Below are 20,266 nucleotides of genomic sequence, written 5' to 3' on the forward strand. Positions count from 1 at the left end.
GAAGACAAGAAAGGCAAAATTATCTTGATTTCGAAGGGTATTTTGCGTATTGTGAAGAGTCTAATATAAGAATTGGGTGATTCAGTAAGGGTGGTGCCATCTGTGGGAGGTTTATAGAATTGCCATAACCCCGCAAAAGGTAAAATGTTGTCTGGAGAGGGCGCGGGTGTCTCCTCACCACTGTTATTTCCTCCTGCGACCAGCGAAGATATTTGGTCGGATGAAATATGGCTGCACAAGCCGTTACTTACACTGTACGTCTACGTATTATTCCACTTTGCTACTCACAACGACGCGTATGTTCAATCTCGGAATATAACATTCAATTTTAAACAGATGAAACCCATTTAGTGTAACATGTATTTCAAATATACATAATAGCTGAAACTAATTTTCGCAATTCAAGTTTTTCATACTTACGCTACTTAAGCTAACGACGTGTTTTAAAAATATCTTTTGACTTAAATAAACAAACATATATCCTATATTTTATAACCCGTTTAGACAAATAATCCTTATTATTTTTTGACATCTCATCGAAGATGAAGAAGAATATGGTAGTCTGGGCGTTTACGGGGCTGACGACCGTCATAGGCTGGTTTAAGTGATCACTTTACACACGTGTAACATTCATCAATTCTACCCATTATTGACAACCACGCTACTCAAATTCTTGGAAGTTCTACATGTATGAACCAATTTAGAAACCTTGTTTTTGAATCACTAGAAATTCACTAGAGACATCTATTGGTGAGATGTAAAGAAGCTTTTTATTAAGTAGAAACTCTTATATTAGTATGTGAGGTCCGAATCCTGGATTATAATCACACACATGAGAAACGCCAGAAAATACCATTTTCATTTTCAACTCCTGTAATTGGAGATAATCCAGATATTGTGAACAAGTATTTGGACACACTCAAAATGTTGTTAAAAATCCGTAGTCTAATTATACAAGTATGAATCTTAGTTTTTCTTTAAAAATGACCCTTTTATAATTTTAATTATAAATGTTTATTATGTCTATCATTTCAACGTGATAACTTTATAAAATATTTAAAGATATACGGTACAGTGAGAGAAATATTGTGAATCTAATCCAGTTCAAATAAAATACATCGCGATGAATATATAAAATAAAACTGTTTTCACAATATGGGTACAGTGTTGAGTTTAGTTTACTAGGCTCGGCTGTAGGCATACAAAATGTAGGGGATTTTAATGGAATACGGTTATAAATATTATAATACCTAGACGCTACTGCATATTCTCTGTTTGAGTCCAGGTGTCGCCAAGAACCCGAGACTGCTAACATGCAATAATAATGTGGAAATATACGAAAGTAATGGTGCTCATATTCTACGCTAAGCGAGTCCGCATTATTCCAACTACCAGTCTTTTTGTTTTCAGTATTATGCTGTATTCTAACCCACTTTTGCGATCCTGGGAATAATGTAGAGATCCTTATGATTTTTTTCACACAATGCTGACAAAAAATGTTAGAACAACATATGTAAGTAAAATTTCATACAAAATATTTTTAACACGCCGAAATCTTTATACACAAATAAAAGTTTTGTAACCAAGGGACCTCTTTTATGATATTATAAATACCACAAAAGAGGCGATAGGAATATGATTATTGTTGTAAAAGATGTACGAAAATTGTGAAATAAATTAATGTGGATGTTTAATACATATATATATATATATATATATATATATATATATATATATATATATATATATATATATATATATATATATATATATATATATATATATATATATATATATATATATATATATATATTTGATTGTAAAAGCAGATTGGTAAGTGTAACAAGGAGGAGAATATGATGTAGATTGATTATTGTTGTAAAAGATGTTCAAAAATTGTGAAATAAATGAATGTGGATGTTTAATATGTATATATATATATATATATATACATATATATATATATATATATATATATATATATATATATATATATATATATATATATATATATATATATATATATATATATATATATATTGATTGTAAAAGCAGATTGGTAAGTGTAACAAGGAGGAGAAAATGGCCAATTAACTCAATCAAAAACATGTTTTTGGCCACGTAAATGCCCAAATTTTTATGTTTGTTGAAATGATTGTTATTTTAAACATTTTTTTATTTTATCTTATTTTTGTATTAGTATCGTGATTTTTATCTTTTAAAATTAATTTAAAAAAATATATCATTTGGAAGTGAAGTTCTAAAAAATGCTAAATTTCTTAAAAATAATGGACTGGTATATGTTATATGTATGTATAATCGCAACTCAAATAATGTGTTCCTGCAAACCGATTCAAATATTGGTCGAAAATGCTTCTTCAGTTTATTTACTAGAAATGTTAAGTTGAAGAATGTTATGCAAGGATGCAGTTGAAAAATAAACGGAATGAATATATTCAGAGCAAAGATTAACATTGAAAGAACACAAACAGTTTGGTATTGATAATAAACAAAAATGCAAGCGCCATGCGCCAGTTTAGAATTTAACACACTTTGTTGTAGAAGTCTGGAATAATTCGTGTTTGAAGTTCTTACCTAGTGATCTTATTTCAGGATTTTTTAAGCGTTTGTTTTAAATTAGCAAGGAAAACGTTTGTATTTATTTTAATAACGAAAAAGGTAGATTGTTAATGAAGATTTTTTCAATAACGTAGGGGTGACGTTTACGTTAAAGAATATATTTAAATTTCTTTATAATTCATATTATTCATTTTAATTCTAAAATTCATTTCAAGTCTTTTTATTTTATTGTTTTCTCAACATATATGAAGAATCTTTTAACGACATATTTTTATATATTTCAACAAATGTTCAGGTATAGGGCTCACAATACGTAATTGGCTAAATTATAATAATCTTCGTATAATGTGACCATTTAAACTAAACATGTTGTAAGACCTGTATATGACTAGGCTTCCATATTATAATTTCAATAAACGATTCTTCATCTTTGTTGAGAAATCAAAAAATCTTTGAAAACTAAAATGTATTAAAAAAAAGATTATTAATTTTTCTGAATAAGGGATAATGTTTTTTTAAATTACTATTTATAATCGTATATATCCGTATTGTATGTCTAAAACGTATATACGTATAATATACAGGGTCGTAGAGTTTCTGTAACATCTTGCTTGCTAATACTCCCTCGTACTTACCATACATAATACATTGGAAGGAATAGGAGAACAGAAATTGTGTGGAGGTAAACGAGTACATACGTGAAACGTATTGAATAAGTTAGTACCGTGTGGTATCCATTTCAAATATGTCTGTATACAATATCTACATACTTACACATTCTACGTTATACTACGAGTTATAAATTAGGTGCGATAGTATGAACATTTCTCGAGGCAAAAATTACAAAATTTCGTTTAAATATTTTTCGTACCCACTACAAATTTCGGAAACAATTATATGACACTATTATATATAATATTTATATAAAATGAAAATCCAATTATCTTAGAATTTTTTAATTTATATTACCAAATTACGTTTTTCATTAGTTTTTTTTACACAGCTTTCGAAGCTCTTTTTTTAGTTAATTTACCCTACAAATTTCGAAAAGAGGAAAATTTTATATTCGCGCAGGTTTTTATGGACTCTCCTGCGTTCCGTACGCAGGGATTACTATTTGGGAGGTTTTACCAGTACGGTCAACCTGGCGAATTTGTTTGTTCGTTTAGGTACCTACTAGTAATCACTCGTAGTGACGAGTCACTCTAGTCTATATATTGAGATAGAACTTAAAAAAAGGATTTGAGCAGTATGGTTGTCAATCATGGAATATGGAGTATGGTTGTCATTCAATATGTGAATATAACACGTGTGTAAAGTAATCACTTAAACTAGCTCATGACGGTCGTAAGCCCCGTATTTACGCATTTGCCCAGACTTCCATCTTCTTCTTCATCTATGTTGAGATGTCAAAAAAATAATATGAAAAATAACTCCTATAATTGGAGATAATCCAGATTTGTGAACAAGTATTTAGACACACTCAAAATGTGTTATTGTTGGATTTTCGTTTAATGTAGATAATTATATAAAACAAAAATCCAATCGTCACTGATCAAATTTTTCGATTTAGATTACTAGATAATGAATCTTATTAATTTTTTAAACAGCTTTTGAAGCTTTTAGTTTATCTTAGTCTACATATATATATTTATTTAATTTATTTTTCAGTGACATAGGTTTAAAACTCTGGAAGTAGATACCTCTAGATTAGAGGGAAGGTAGGGTGGGTTCCGTATATCAGGTACCACCATCGCCAGAGTCATTGTCCCATTACCTGTGTAACTGTGTACCGTGGATCCATACATAATGCATGTTCGCTGAAGGGCCCGGCCCTTCGCTAACTAAATTAGCCGCGCAGAGGAACGCATTACCCGCCATTGTCTGGCTGTAACGTTACACCGGGCCCATTGTGAGCAATACGGGGAATGACGACTACGAGTGAGGGAATTTTCAGCAGGGAGATGTCTTTGTCAATTGCGAATATCTCGAACTTTTCCAATGTTCAATCGAATAATCCTTCAATATATCTTCTTTTTCAGCAAATGGCCAACACGAGATGTTTTCAAATCACTCTGTCACGCGTCATCTCCTTGGCTTCCTCCCAGGTCAGTCCGGCATCCCAAAGTTGGACTGAATATAGTCGATGAATTGCTCATCAGCGGTCTTACGGTAGCAAGAATCTTCGGGGTTGGAAGAATACAGATGAGGAGTTAATGCTCTCAGATGGCATTCTAAGGACATGTCCCAACCATGTTCATCTGCTGTTGTGGGACCGGTGGCGTGGAATGCTCTAACCAGTAGTTAGAAATAGTGAGAGTGAGATGATCTTTAGAAAAAAGAACATATTTGTTTGCTAAATCATTTCCTTCACAGTGAAGCGCCCTTGAGGTAGTATTTTACGAAAATGGCACTATGTAAATGATGAAAATTTATTACCATTATTATTACGTTCTCCTCTTCAAGACTTCTAGCATTAGGGGCTGCTGAGTTCTTCTCCTCACGTCCTTACTCCTAACGAAGTCATAATACTATATATATATATACATCTAACTATTATTTCTTCATGCGTATCTCTACATATATTTACATCATTTTCTTCAGTTGCTAATTCATTAGTCTAGTTTTCGCTTATTCATTGATACCTAAATCATAATCGTCCTCGATTCTATAATTCGCTTGTATTTGCGATCTGTAAACCTCCCATACCCTCTGCTGCCCTGGTCGTTCTATTCGACTTCCTCCCCTTTCTAGGCGTAGGCCGCAAGGGAAATGGAAAGCGGATTGATTAATTGTAGTAATTACCGATCAGGGTAGCAGATCTGGATGACGGTTTATTGTGGCTTCGGATTGTATACAGAAGCCGGCGAGACGACGCCGACGTCAGCTGGCCGTGTTTTGGGAGCCAGTAACACCCGATAATCCAGACGTTAATATTTATTTTCTCTTCCGAAAGATATAGATGGGTTATTTGATGTAAATATTTTCTCAAGCGTAATACTCAGGCGTAAATTTCTGATAAACTGTATAAAAATCACGTTGCGTGAACCAGTAGCAACTTTTGTTTATCGCTCAAAATCTAACACGAAATGCAACTTTTTATAATATTTTCTCAACCTAAACAAAATTCTCATTAACAAGCTTTCATTATTATTATTTAATCTCTAATTAGAAAGCAAATATTCTATGAATTAATTGATATAAACTTATTACACATCACACCGCTTCTCTGTAGGGGTAGGCAGAGAGAATAGAGCACCACATAATCCTGTCTTTGCTAATAATCTTCGCCTTTTCTACATTCATGCATCTACTGTATGTAAACTCCGATTATTCTACGTTTTCCGCTACTTTCTCAAACTATATTCGCATCATATATTTGTTTTACTAATCTTTATGCACTCATTCGGGCCCAAACATGCCCAAAACATCTCAATACACCTTTCTTGATTTCATCGATAATGCTAATCTTAGCCTTGCATTATTTTTTTATATCACTATTCGAATATCTATCATACATCGTTTCGACGCACAGTCGTCTAATAGTTCGCATTCATTGATATAATTTCGATTATTCCTACCACAAAAATAATACTTTAAACTTGCAAAAACATACGGCAAGGTTTTTTATTACATTTAATTGAGAATAAAAGTAGGGATTTTGAGAATGTGTTGATTTATTTTTATTTTTACATCGTGTAGAAAGAGTTTAATCCTAATTCCATCTAGTTTACAGTTTCCCCTGCAGTAAGTGGGTGAGTGGAAGGAGGTGTAATCAAATCCATTTCCCCAGGATAACAAAGGTATCTGGTAGCCGACCAACACTCAATAGACAATGAGTTAACGCAAATGTGATTAGCCTTTGTTTGTATTTATATGGAGAAGGAATGGATGCAATGGGAAGGGGATCCATCTGAAGGGAGATGTAAGAGCTTGCACAATATCGTTACTACTTTACACAATGGGATCAATGCAATTAAGGCTAGAAAATATTTAATTATGTTACTTATTTATATTGTAACTACGACATGTTATTGAAATTCTTAAAACATATAATATAAACTAGATTTTCATATGGATTTTTAATGTATTGGTAGATTATTTTCCTAGAAATCCTATTAATTTATTTAAAACATTTAGAGTGTGTCCAAATACTTGTTCACAAAATCAGGATTTTCTCCAATTACAATTACAAAAAATAATATCTATTAATTTAATAAAAAAGCGGATATATTTTAAATGAATTGTAAATGAATTTGTCATTTTATAAAATCATCGATTAGTGAAATCATTTTTAATTTTAGTTTTACGTGGTAAAACTAAAAGCATAGATTTTACCACAAAGTGCCTGCCGAATCAATTAATGAAAGTAATAATCCTGGGATAATTAATAAGACTTCCATATTCTTCTTCGTTTATGTTGAGATGTTAAAAAATAATATAATGAAAGTAAAATCATTGCTAACTTTTCTGATGAAATATTACGAAAAACGCATTAATAAAACAATTTATATTTTTTAAATACCTACGTACTTTATGTTTTACCAATTCCTAACAGGATAATTTAATTTGTTTTGTAGATATTTGTTCATTCCGCGATATATTATATTACTAGTCTGAATATCTATACTTCTATGTTACGGATGTATGTAACGGTATTTGGCATAACCATTGTGCAAGAGGAGGAGCGAAAGGGTAGAATGATAGATTACTTGAACTAGATCAACCATAATTCATTACAGGCAAGGTGCCTACTTGTAGAGATATTTTTAATTAGCATCAGGTGCAGCGACGCACACATCTGCAGCCCGCGGGCGGTTTCCAATTGCTCCAAACCCTTCTAAAAATTCATAATCCATTAGCAGGGAGAAGAAACAATTACGGGGCGGGTGGAACTGGGCGCACTAACACAATAAATCTCGACACTACACACAAGTAATAAAATATTTACCTTCAGAATTACTCCCGCGAGGTTTTCAATACTGACACTTGTTTGAACAAGGCTCCCCTTGCAGCCATCAACCCTTGCTTTTTCAGCGAGCGCACATGTTTATACAGCGGTGCACTTTCAGCGGGGAGCATTGTCTAGCTGTACATTGAGAGCCATTGACTTTTCATTACATCTACAACAAAAGAACCGCAGACACCTTCCATTCTGTGTATACTACAAGTCAAAGTGTCAATAACTTTACCACGTACAAGTCGAACAATTACAATTATACGACTTTTTCATAAAACGTAATATAATTTTCTTATTTTTTCCAAGTAAAACTTAAAATAAAAGTTGATACATTTTACGACAAAATGAATGGCGAATCAATTAATGAATTTCCTATGTTTTGTCGATTTACGACAGAAAACATGAAACAAAAATGTGCCTAGCTACGATTCGCGTCTAAGTACTATTTCCCCCAATACAAAACAATACACGCATTATTCAGGAAGAGGGAAAACAACAAATTGTCAGCAGTGAGAATCCCTGGGAATCTATTGGTAATCCATTAACAAATATTTTCTTTATTTTCCCCTACCGATCTCACCCGGTTGTATTTCTTCTTAGGTAGGATTTTCGAACCGCATGGGTCATCATTAATATTAAATTATACAGTTTTTTTTAACCAAATTTCATTTTTTGTTATCATAGTTTAGTAATATGTTATCCATTCTGTGGTTGCGTACACTACTTTAAACGTTGTAAAATATTAATTTAGCCAAAATTATTTATTTGATCTCAAAACCCTGGCCAATTACGAAACCCCCTCGTATTGTACCCGGAAGACAGAATTAAATTTTCCTTAAACGACGAGAAGACGTTACACGATTATTATATCCCATAGAGTCGTTAAGTACATACCAGGATGTCATAAAGGCGAAAGAGGCATTTATGCCGAGATACATTCTCCAGAACAGTAAGATATAAACGAGTTGATCTCCGCGTAACCCTTCTATAACCTTAAAGACCCACGCTGCGGTTCTGGTGTCCCGATACACCATCTTATTCTTATGTCTTACTTCGAAATATTCTCCGAGGTTTCTTTATTATTTCAACTTTGCATCTAACATCAAGGATTTTATATTGAAAACCGGTTTGAAAATCTTCTCTTCAGTACTTTTCGAAGTCCGTTTTTCGTATATTATTTTACGGATTATTTACCATGGCTTTTGAGATATCAAAGAATAAATATAATAAATAAATAAAATATCAATGCATACGTTATTTAAAATAAAATATTAATAGATATTAAGTGGGGAAAATATCGAAATAACGTTTCTAATATTGGCTTGAGTGGCATATTTTATGTTTCTCAACATATTTTATGCCGAGAAACAGAAGAAGAATAATGTAATGATCGAGAGTTGAGACGATAATGAAATATAAAATTACGAAATTAAATTTTAAATTTAAAAATTACGAAATCATACCAATTCAGTGACATCAATAAATTTTTAATATGCATGGATAAATTAACAAGATATATCGCTCACTCCTTTCAAGAACGTCATAAATCAAAAAACTTGATTTTTCATGAAAACGTTTTTAAAGTTTGAAAATATAATACATTGTATTAAAAATAAATATCAAGCCACTTATTGAACTTTTTGCTGTGCAACAGATCTTTTGAGTTAAACCTGAAGGTTTTTTTCTCCATTTGAAAAATATTTAGCATCATTATAAAAAAGAATTTAACAAAACCTTTTCTTCAAAATGCAAAAACAACACTTTCTGCCCTGTAGCGGGTAAATATTAAGTTAAAAATATGCCACTTTTGCTGGGATATAGTACATTTTCTAGGCATTCCGAAAACATGCATAACTCAAAATTGACGAATTTTGATTTATGACGTTCTTGAAAGGAGTGAGCGATATGTTTATCGGATATAAAAAATATTTTCAATAATCTTATAACAAATATGTTATGTATTTTCTCTCTTCTTTAATTAATACGAACGTAACGTCTGCACTTGAATATTATTCGATATAACGATGTGAAGTTCTCCCCATATTTCTGCATTCCTGTTACCTGACAATCAGTCAGGCCACCTTGATGGCCTCCAGCTAGTCTGGCAATAGAGACACAGTGGGGAGTATGTTCCTTGCACATATTAACGAGATGCTCCACGGTCGTAGGATGGTAATCAAATGCGATTGTACATATTACTAAACATTGTATCAAAAAGATCCCTTTAAATAACTTGCTTCAAAACAAGATGTACCTATATATCCAAGTATATATTATATCGCTCACTCCTTTCAAGAACGTCATAAATCAAAAATCGTTAATTTTCAGTTGTGCAAGTTTTCGGAATGCCCAGAAAATGTACTATATCCCTGCAAAAGAGGCATATTTTTCACTTAATTACCCGCTACAGGGCAAAAAGTGTTTTTTTTACATTTTGAGGAAAACGTAATGTTTAATTAGTTTTTTAAATACACTAAATATTTTTCAAATGGAGAAAAAACCTTCAGGTTTCACCTAAAAAGATCTATTGCACAGTAAAAAGTTCAATAAGTGGCTTGATATTTTTTTAATACATTGTATTATATTCTTAAACATTAAAAACGTTCTCCTGAAAAATCAAGTTTTTTGATTTATGACGTTCTTGAAAGGAGTGAGCGATATGTATGTTTACTATTTCGTTTATAAAATTCGTAATAATATAATAAATATTTACCTATTTTTTCACTCCTTTCGTAGTAAACTAACCTGAGACATTAATATGCAGTTGTCATTCATCACTTCTTTATGTAACATTATAATATTGTGGAAGTTGTTATGTTTTGCAGAAATGGTCCAATGAAATTTGACTGAATCTAGTTTCAAAGGAAAGTTATACGTATTTACAATATGCAAAAGTGGTGTTCTGTTTATGATTTTACTGATGTTTTAATATGATTGTATTAAGAAATTATTTGTTTGTTAGGGAGGTCAAATTATCAATTGTAATTTTAAAAAATATGTACATAAGTATGTACATGTAATTTATTTTCACATCTTGTACTTATGTTGGCATATCAATCAATAGATTTTAGAAATCAAAGGATATACTAGACCTTCTTAGTTCATCTCACTAAGTGAAGTTAGGACATGCTGGTTTTGTTTATCTGATAACATAATAAAAAAACAGGAATTTTACCAGGTAAAAATTTAATTCTTTAAATTGTTGAGCCACGAATAGTTGAAGTAAAGAAAAAAGCTAAGAAAATATTTTTACAGTCAAACTTATGATACTGCAGGCAAAAACTGTATGAATGATGACAATTTTGATTCAGTGAGTTAAAACAAAATATGCCATTCATATTTTTTAACTCACCGAAAAAAAAAGTTTAAAAGAAATAAACATACATAAACAAACATGTTAAAAGTATTAAGTATATAATAATTTTAATAAGTGCTTATTATCAGTTAATCTGATGTTGGTACACGAAAATAATTTACCTCTTATGATAATTAACGGTAGTAACTGCATTACTTCTTTCATTCAATTATACTTAGGTTATTTATTTCGATATACAAAATTACAAGGCAGTTATGACTTTGCTCGTTAAAATAATGGATTATTACGCTGACCGTTTATTGCAAGATTAAAAGGATTTTATTGCAAGATTATAAGTTTATACTTCACACAGTATAAATCTTCGCCATATTTATTAATAAATATATCATATTATGTCCACGGTAGAGAAGGAATCAAGAGAAGTAATCATTACTCTTTTGAATACCCTTCAAATAATTAGTAAATTATTATAGTATTTTCTTAGAGTATACAACAATTAATTTTTTACAGTGTAAATTTTATAAATTAACTGTTTTTTTTCTTCATGTAACTAAAATTATATTATGAATCTATATACTAATATAAAACGCAAATACAAATAAAAACGTAAGTAAGAAGTGAATTATTTTATGTGTGACTAAATTTGGATAAGTATGTACTCTGCTTCTGTAACACCTACCTACAACTATCAAAATTTCATTGACATATTGAAATGAATTAACAAGTTGAAATAAATTCGACAACTTCATCAAATTTACCATTTCATATATTTATGTTAAGCGGAATATTTTGAATGTACTCATTTTTATATAAAAGCACGAGATATAAGCACTAAAAAAAAGTCGAAAACACAAAAGTTTGAAAAAGACGATGGTAATGGTAAGGTCCTTAAAATATATTGCTTATACCCAAATTAACCAGCTGCCTGACATATTTAAAATAGAACCCATTCGGGGATTTAAAATAAATGATCTGAAAAAAAACGTTATGGAATGATATATACTGTATGCAGTTTAGTAGATATATATATATATATTACTCGTATTTTCTTAATTTGTTTTTACCTCATTTTTTTTCTCTTTTATTTTATTTTCTCATTTGTTTATTTTAAATATGCTTCTTATGCCTTTTTATTATACCTGTTTATTGTTTCTATATTTTGCCATGTATTAGTCATTTAAAATAATCTTTTTTATAACTTTATTATTTGTGTTCCAGTCTTGTTAACCTTAATCCCATATCCCAAAATGAGAAATAGAAATTACTCATCGGGAATATTATATATATGACTTACGTATATAATATGTTTTGAATAAAAAAAAAATATATATATACACACATATATATATATATATATATATATATATATATATATATATATATATATATATATATATATATATATATATATATATATATATATATATATATATACATATATATATATATTATACTTCGTAGAAAATAGTTATATGCTAATGAATAAATATATTTTGATACTTTTATGTTTGTTGAATATATGTATTTAGATACGTTTATATGTTTTTAATTAATGTTTTACTTAGTAACTACCACTATTACTAAATAGTGGTAGTTACTAAGTAAAACATTAATTAAAAATGGATAGATTTTACCACAAAGTGACTGCCGAATCAATTAATGAAACGTTTATATGTGTTGAATTTGGCTTTGGGCTTAATATCCCAAGAGTTTTATTAATTTGCATTAAAAGCTTGCGACAGTGAATCTTTCGAGTAAAGAAAACATTTACAACGTGTCGCCAAATTTACCCGGCTACAATAATACTTAACCTATCAAAACAAGCTGAATTTATGGACGCAATAATTGCACCAAGGATTTAGTACAATATTATGTCTCGGCGGTTGAACGGATATATCGTGAAGAAAAAATGTAAATTAAGCAGCTGACAGCATGAGGTATGAAACTATACTGAGACTACTTAAAACATGTAACTATTATATGAGTATTTCAATCTACCATATCTTTATTCTACTACTATCTCCAGTGTGTGGTTTCTATGTTTTTACTTAATTATCAGATTTTCATTATGTTCAACTTGTGTCCGACCCATCGTGACGTATGGAATCAAAAGTAGAGCGGACATCGTAGGCACAAAAAACACGCTTAGAGTATCAGAAATGAAGACTCTAAGAAGTATATCCGGTAAGAGATAGAATAAGAAACGCCAAGATCAGGGAAATATGCGAGATCGAAGATGTCGATAGGTGGGGAAGGCAACGAAGGAGAAGTATGCTTATGTGAGGAGAATGGAACCATCCCCCCTACATATCACTGTACAACTAACTCCATAGTAGACGACTCCCGGGCAGACCACCAAAGAGATGGGTCGATAGCTGGGAATTGACATCGTAGGAGGCTAATCCCTTCTTAAAAACAGGCCACAAAGCCTACAACAAGATGAAGAAGAAGAAGAAAATAATCGTTAACCACTTAATTAGGAATTCTTACTTTATCTTAGTGGTAATGGTACAAAGGGCATTGCATCAAACGGATGTAATATCAAGTCGATCGTTAATTATATGAAGGAAGGTGATATATCCTGCTCCACAGATACCAGTCAAAGGTAATTATTAAACAAGTATTAGTGTGAAAGAACGCATATTTATTTTGACCCCCCTGGGAATTGAATCTGGGACCTCCAGTTTGGCAGCTAAACACTCTAAGTATTACACTACGGAGGCGGACATGCGTATTAGAGATAACTAATGCAAAATGGAAACTAATCCAGTCTAAATCCAAACCAGAATTAACCTAAATATTTTTCGAAATCTCCCAATGACATAAATAAAATGTCACTCACGATAAACATCCCAAGTGTTTATACGATAATGATCGCAGAGCTAGGACGTGCGTACTAAAATTTGCACTTTACGGCTGTAAATAAATTACGTTTCTACTAAATAGTACTTACTGAAATAATTATTTATGTTTGTACTTACCAATTGTTGACTTGAAGTATCGTTAACCCCGTATCTTGTGCTAATTGTTTCTTTTGGTCTTCTGAGGGGTAGGGGTGCTGTGGAAAAGGAAAGGATTTATATTTAGCCAAATTTTATAGATATATCGAAATGAGTATTGAGAATTTGAGGATTTTTATAGGAGGGAATATTTATCCATCTTAACTTTTATATCAAATTCGTTATGAAATAATCTAATAAAATTTTTGTGCAATCAAGATATTTTGTAATCACAAAAATCAACTACTTATAAAAAATATAAATATCTTTATATTTTCAAAGAGTGATTTAATTACAAATTGTATATTTTTCACGAACTAAAACAGTATCTAATTGGATTATAAAATTGTTAATTGCTGTATTTATTTTCAAAGACTTCATATAAAAGTAAAACTTTCTGAACGTAAATAAATAAAATACAGATATAAACCTTCTGATGACACTTTGAAAAATTTTTTTGTATGGTAAATGGTTTTCAACAAAATTTATATGTTACTTTTATTTAAAATGTGCTTTTTGTTTTAATTTTAATCCAATATATAATAATACTTCTAAATCAATATCACAAACATTAATAAAATTTATAAATGTTTTATCAGCAAATTTTATTTTTAAAAGTATTGTTTTTATGCGAAAAGTAACCATTGAATCAGAAACTGATATTTTATTTGATTAACTAATAAACTTATAACTTAACAATACTCCGCTTTCCCACAGAGGTTGGCAAAGAGAATAGAACGCCACACCAATCTGCCTTTGCAAACAATCTTCGCCGATTTCTCATTCAAGCATCTTCTCATACATACCCGCCGATTATTCCGAATTTTATTATTTATTTAATTATTTGTTCCGTAATCTTTGAATCTGCATGCGTCTTCAAAATGGCAGTATACAAGAATGGGATAATAATTTCCGCTTTTAACATTCATGGTGGTTGTTGGTTATCAAAAAACCCTTCTACAACCTCTCGTCCTCCAGACTCCCCAGGGGTGGAATGGCTCTATTTTACCTCTAGCCCCATGTTACCCATAACCTCCCACCCTTTCTGTTATCCTGATACAGGTAGCATTTCCTAGTTTCCCTTTATTCTAAGTCTGTATTTCATCCTTTCCTCACTTCTAAAACCGAATTATAAATATAAGGTATATAATACATGAAAAAGATAAAACTTCATTTGTGGTCTAGTGTTTTTGGTGAATTCAGAGATGTAACTTATTCTGATTTCTAAATATTGAATCATATTTTTTTCATAATTAAAAAAATACATATATCTATTCTATTGTAACATAAAATATTTATTCAATTATAAAGTAAATAAGGTAGTAATATATATTTTTTTACATCAAAGAGGGATTGCCAATAAAATACACGTTTCAATCGTGCGTTTTGAAAGTGTACGAGTGGGATATATCCATAAAACAATTCCGAATCCCGGGAATAAGGGCGAAAGTAGATTTCAGCCTTTATATACGTGAACCGCAAGCACCACCAGGAACACAGTGAGGTAAACTAGTACACTCCTGGGACTTGGGATGCACATCGCGCACACACGTCACTTATGTTATTCCGCTGTACAGAACTTACAAATACATAAGCTTCTCCTCGCTGACGACCTTCTGCTTACGTATGCTCGCCTGGTAGATGCAAAGCACCAAAGTTATATGAAAATATTGCAAATTTAAAATGTTTGCCTTTTTCTTTCGGAATCGTGGAAGAATTCTTTACCGAGAAGCTGAATAATTAAAATCTCATGCTATTTATTACTTAAAACGAATATTTTCTCATGCTATTTTCCTGTGAATATATATTTTACAGTAGCTATTTTGAAGGTACGAATATTTTCGGTTAGGTTAGCTATGATTGGCATGGGAAGCGAAAGAACTATAACTAAAATTTAAATATTGTAGTGGCTTATGCACTTACTTGTGCAAAAAAGTGTAAGAAAAGTTATTAAATACGTTTGCGTGGATTATGTGTTTTTTCAACAAGTGTGATTCTTATTGATTGATTCGGCAGCACTTTGTGGTATGTCTATCCATTTTTAAATAAAAGTTTTATTTGGTAAATACCACTATGTATTTTTTGAAATCTATCGTGACACGTGTGTCGATGATTGCCGCATCATTTTCTAAGTCTAAATTTTAGAGTTGTGTCATTGGAACTATGAAGGATGAAGAGGGGTTAGGAGCTGTTTCGTATTTACATTTATTTTTTTATATAATTTTATATATTTTTTTACAGTGGGAACAATGATCAATTGGTCCAACAATTGCAGACTTAATAAGATGATAACTCGCAATATAATATGTGTCGTGACAATCTGATCAAAGAGAAGGTGGAATCCAGTCTTGATCATCAGAACAGGCGGGGGGTGGCGCGTGGGCTCCTCCGAGCGGCATATCAAATTTCGTTTCGAGACAACCGCAATGCAATAAACTTTGCGATTTGTTACGTCGTCTCGGACGGAGTGTGAATAAATTGAGGAGGAATTCTGCCATTTTCTATTTTACTCAAATGTAAAACGACCGAAGGTACCAGTTGACACACGCCTGCATTTTTATTGAATACATATTGCACGATTATAGAACTTGTCATGGCAATGCGCAATCGCCCGCGTCCAATTGCTATTAGCCTCAAACAGTTCAGCCAATGAACGTAAATATTTATTTTAGTAACATTTCTTGGAAAAGCTTCGACAAAGCTATATATATTATACTAAAAATGAATTCATGTACAGGATACATCATTTTAAGAATTCTCTATGTTTTAGACTTATCTTATTCTGAAATGATATAATGTAAAATTATTATCAACCGTAAATATTGATTGGTAACCTTTCTTTTAGGGTTAATAATATTGGTAACAAAGCCCAATTATTACAAAATAAACAAAGTGTTTTTACATCACGAAATTCCCACAACCAAATCAGTATACAATGTATTTATACGATATTTCTTTGGTAGGAGAATACATATTAAAACATTTATCTTGCAAAAAATAATGGGCCGCGGTATTATCTACGTAAGTTAAGAGAATGTTAAAAAATAATCATACATTATTGAAGAGTAAGAACGCAGACATTCAATATATACAGTATGACATCTTCTTGTATTTATGATTGCCGAGTTTGGTTCATATTATTCCGTTTTTTAGTTTGGTATTTGTAAGAAACGACAAAACAATAAATGCACCGAAAGATGAAGAAAAACCAACCGAACTTTATTCTGGGAGGTCGTTTAAAATATTTATTAGCGGACGATTATAAAAGAGGCGCAATGATAAGTACGTTTCACGAAAACAAGGACATTGTTACGAAATATTACAAGTCAAAAATTATCTTAATTGAAAATTAATGAATGCGATAGGTGTGCTCGATTCAAAATGGTGAATAATGTGTTTGAAAACCAGTCGCGACGAGGCATTTCAAATATGTAGAATATCGTGTCGTTATAGATTGATACTTTATGGCAATTCAATTCCAATGAACATCTCCAATCTGAGGACACGACACCGTCATTTGTTCGGTTTATCTTTCGAGAGCGGCTGAATTCCTCTTTGGTCGGCAGAATGCCTTACAACAGCATCTCGCCAGCATTTTGCCTCGCAAACATTCAGCTACAGAACATACACTGCACACGTACCCGAGTAATACATTATATAGGTACGTAGCGTTCGTACAACTCAATCTGCGCAGCTAAGTCCCGAAGAGATGTTCCCATATAAAACACTGAGAGATGCATTCAAATCGGTTCATTTGCAAGAAAACTATTATCTGTAGTACGCAGGCTTGCTGAGGGGAATAATACGTTAATGCAAAACAATCGCTTTTATGGGATAATAGGGTCTTTCAATGTGATCTTTGCCAACAAAACTACGGAAGCACATTCTTTTTGGGTTGAGTATTTTTATGAAATCTCAAGTATAAAATAAAAGGCTTTTTTAATTACTAGATCGTTTTATGGATAATGAATTGTTACGTTTTTTATTAATTTATTTAGGTAGTTTAATTTTCAGAACACGAATATCGAAATAGGGAACTATGGAACACTCTATTACAATAACGAAAATTCGAACATAGAAACAAATACGCCATTCCTGGTACTATCTATTATCGTTCCGTAAGAGTCTGTAGCTGTGGAATTGCATTGTTTACGGTCGGACGTGGTTTTCTCGGGAGATGGCTGAGTGTTGAAAGCGCTGGATTCAAATATTGTCTGCAAGGTAAACATATGACATGTATAACAGTATATATTTTAGATTTATTAAGTGTAAATGAAGTTACAAAAATTATGTAGTAGATTTTTTACAGTGCATCCCAATCAGCCAATAACGACGGTACCTACTTCGAAAGTCGTAAAAATCAGTATGCTCTACCATCATACAACCCCTTGGAGAATATTGGCGGTTTTATTGGTTAATCTAAAGGGAATAAAACTGACCATCACTTCCTTATTTGAATCAAAAACCGTTTTTGATGTTGAACTTATATTTTGTATGAGAGAAAATTTGTGAATTATGGATATAGTGGATTTTTTCTGTTGTTAATTTATATTTTATTAAAACATGGACCACAAGCTCATTGGACCCTTTTCATTCATTTAAATAATAAATTCGCAAAAACCGAAATAAATTGTTTAAGAGTGCCCGAGAAAAAAAGGCAACCGACCCACACAACTTCAATAAAAGCAATATAGAGGAGTTTTCCAGTATTTACCTCGGAGGGAAAAAAACTCCGAAATTCTTTTGAAAAGGAGAAACGACCACATAAGTATGAAAGAGGTAAGGGTTAGACAAGAGAATTGCGAGGCGGGGGACATTTATTCCGCCCGGGAGACTCGTAACCCCATCGTCCGCACTAGGCCCGCAGGAACCAAGAGTTTGGGGCTAGTGCGTAGCCCCAAACTTGACTGTTCCGATGGTATGCTAATATAATGGTTATACAAGCCCTCTCCTTTATCTGCGCTCCGGATCAAATCTTAGAAAATCAAGTGTGGTTTGGGTAAGTTATTGGAGAAATATAGAAATGGGAGGAAACGTAATCTTTTTACAGCCCCGTTATGCGTTATACGGACCAAACTGATTTGTAGATCAATTCGAAAATAAAACCAAGAAAAACAATATATTTCGAAAGGGATAATCTCGAACCCGTATAAATAAAATTACATTAAAATAACGAAGAATCAAAATTATTACGATCACAAAAAATAATATTAAAGGATAAGGATTTGATTTCGATAACTTGATCCGCAGAATGTATCAGGCTAGCATAAAAGTGGAAGATATTCATGTCTCTTCATCGCACACAGCCCCGAGGCTTGCATTGTCTCGCGGGGTTCAAGTCATTCCAGTTCATGGATGGACGAACATCGATATGACACGTAGTTAGGATGGGTAAAAGGCCGCGAACTCGATGTGCCACGATACGCTGAAATAAACACAAAAGAGCAGTGTGTTTTCATTCGGTGAAGCAGAACAGTTTTAAGACTTCGATTGTCTTGTCAAAATCTAAAGGAAAATGTTTGTTTAAAAATATCTAAAGAAAATATTGGATATTTAAAAAATCTAGAATTTTTTAAATTACATACTTGTAATATACTAAGGTTTCATCGGTTTTCGAATGTCGTGAGTATGAGAATGGTACATAAAGATGGGCATGCATACAGATTCCTCCTGTCGGCAGTTCGTCAAGTCGTCAAGAGTTGACAAGTACAGCACGCGACAACCCTAAATCTCCATGCGAACCAATTACCCCAAAAGACGTATTTTGCCAGGACGAACCGTCTTAAAACGTCGACTGTTATTTGTCGTATGGAAGAACGAGAAGATTATTATTTAAACTGAGACTCTGCAAACCGTAATAAGTACCTATGTACGTGAAAATTAAACATTCAGGTTTTAAATGTGTATTTAATGCAAAACTTAATATTTAATGACGACGACGATCTAGTCATCACTAATTACGTATTTACTAATTAAAATTACATGTTTAGTATAATATTTGTGTGTAGAAAATCATTGCTCCAATAGTTTAATGCAAGCAAGAGTTTGAGATAAAACGTTACATGTTACAAAATAATTTTAATAGAAAACAAGAAAAATCATTTAATTTGGTTTAGGTATATATTACATATTAAAGCATATTTTTATTTTTGATTTGAGGAATGACGTTTTTTTAAGATATAATTTCTACAGTTGTATAAAATTAAAGACAAAGAATCTTTTTAAAATGGAATAGAGAAATATTAAAAGTTAGTTGATTTCGCCCTTTTGTCAATTTTTGTGATTCAATATAAGTAAATGAACTTCAGCGTCAGCGGGTTAAATATACGAAAAATAAGTAAAAACTAACAAAAAAATGGGCAGAATTAAATTAAGACGAAGCTTTTTCCAATAAAAAAGGAATCGTATCGT

At 31.7% G+C, this 20,266-nt stretch overlaps 1 protein-coding gene across 2 annotated transcripts in view; it reads right to left on the reverse strand.

Annotated features, from left to right (window-relative positions):
• The window catches only part of hth (Meis homeobox homothorax), a 449,971-nt gene that overhangs the window by 98,422 nt on the left and 331,283 nt on the right, over positions 1 to 20,266 (reverse strand). For both annotated transcript variants that reach the window (XM_088277921.1, XM_088277922.1), the window contains one exon: positions 13,838 to 13,914. In XM_088277921.1, coding sequence (XP_088134047.1) covers positions 13,838 to 13,914 — 77 coding nt within the window. The remainder of the gene's footprint in view (positions 1 to 13,837; positions 13,915 to 20,266) is intronic.

The sequence above is a fragment of the Brachycentrus maculatus genome, unplaced genomic scaffold (assembly GCF_059751285.1).
Source record: "Brachycentrus maculatus isolate JH-2025_06_01 unplaced genomic scaffold, ASM5975128v1 h1tg000050l, whole genome shotgun sequence".
Classification (NCBI taxonomy): Eukaryota; Metazoa; Arthropoda; class Insecta; order Trichoptera; family Brachycentridae; genus Brachycentrus; species Brachycentrus maculatus.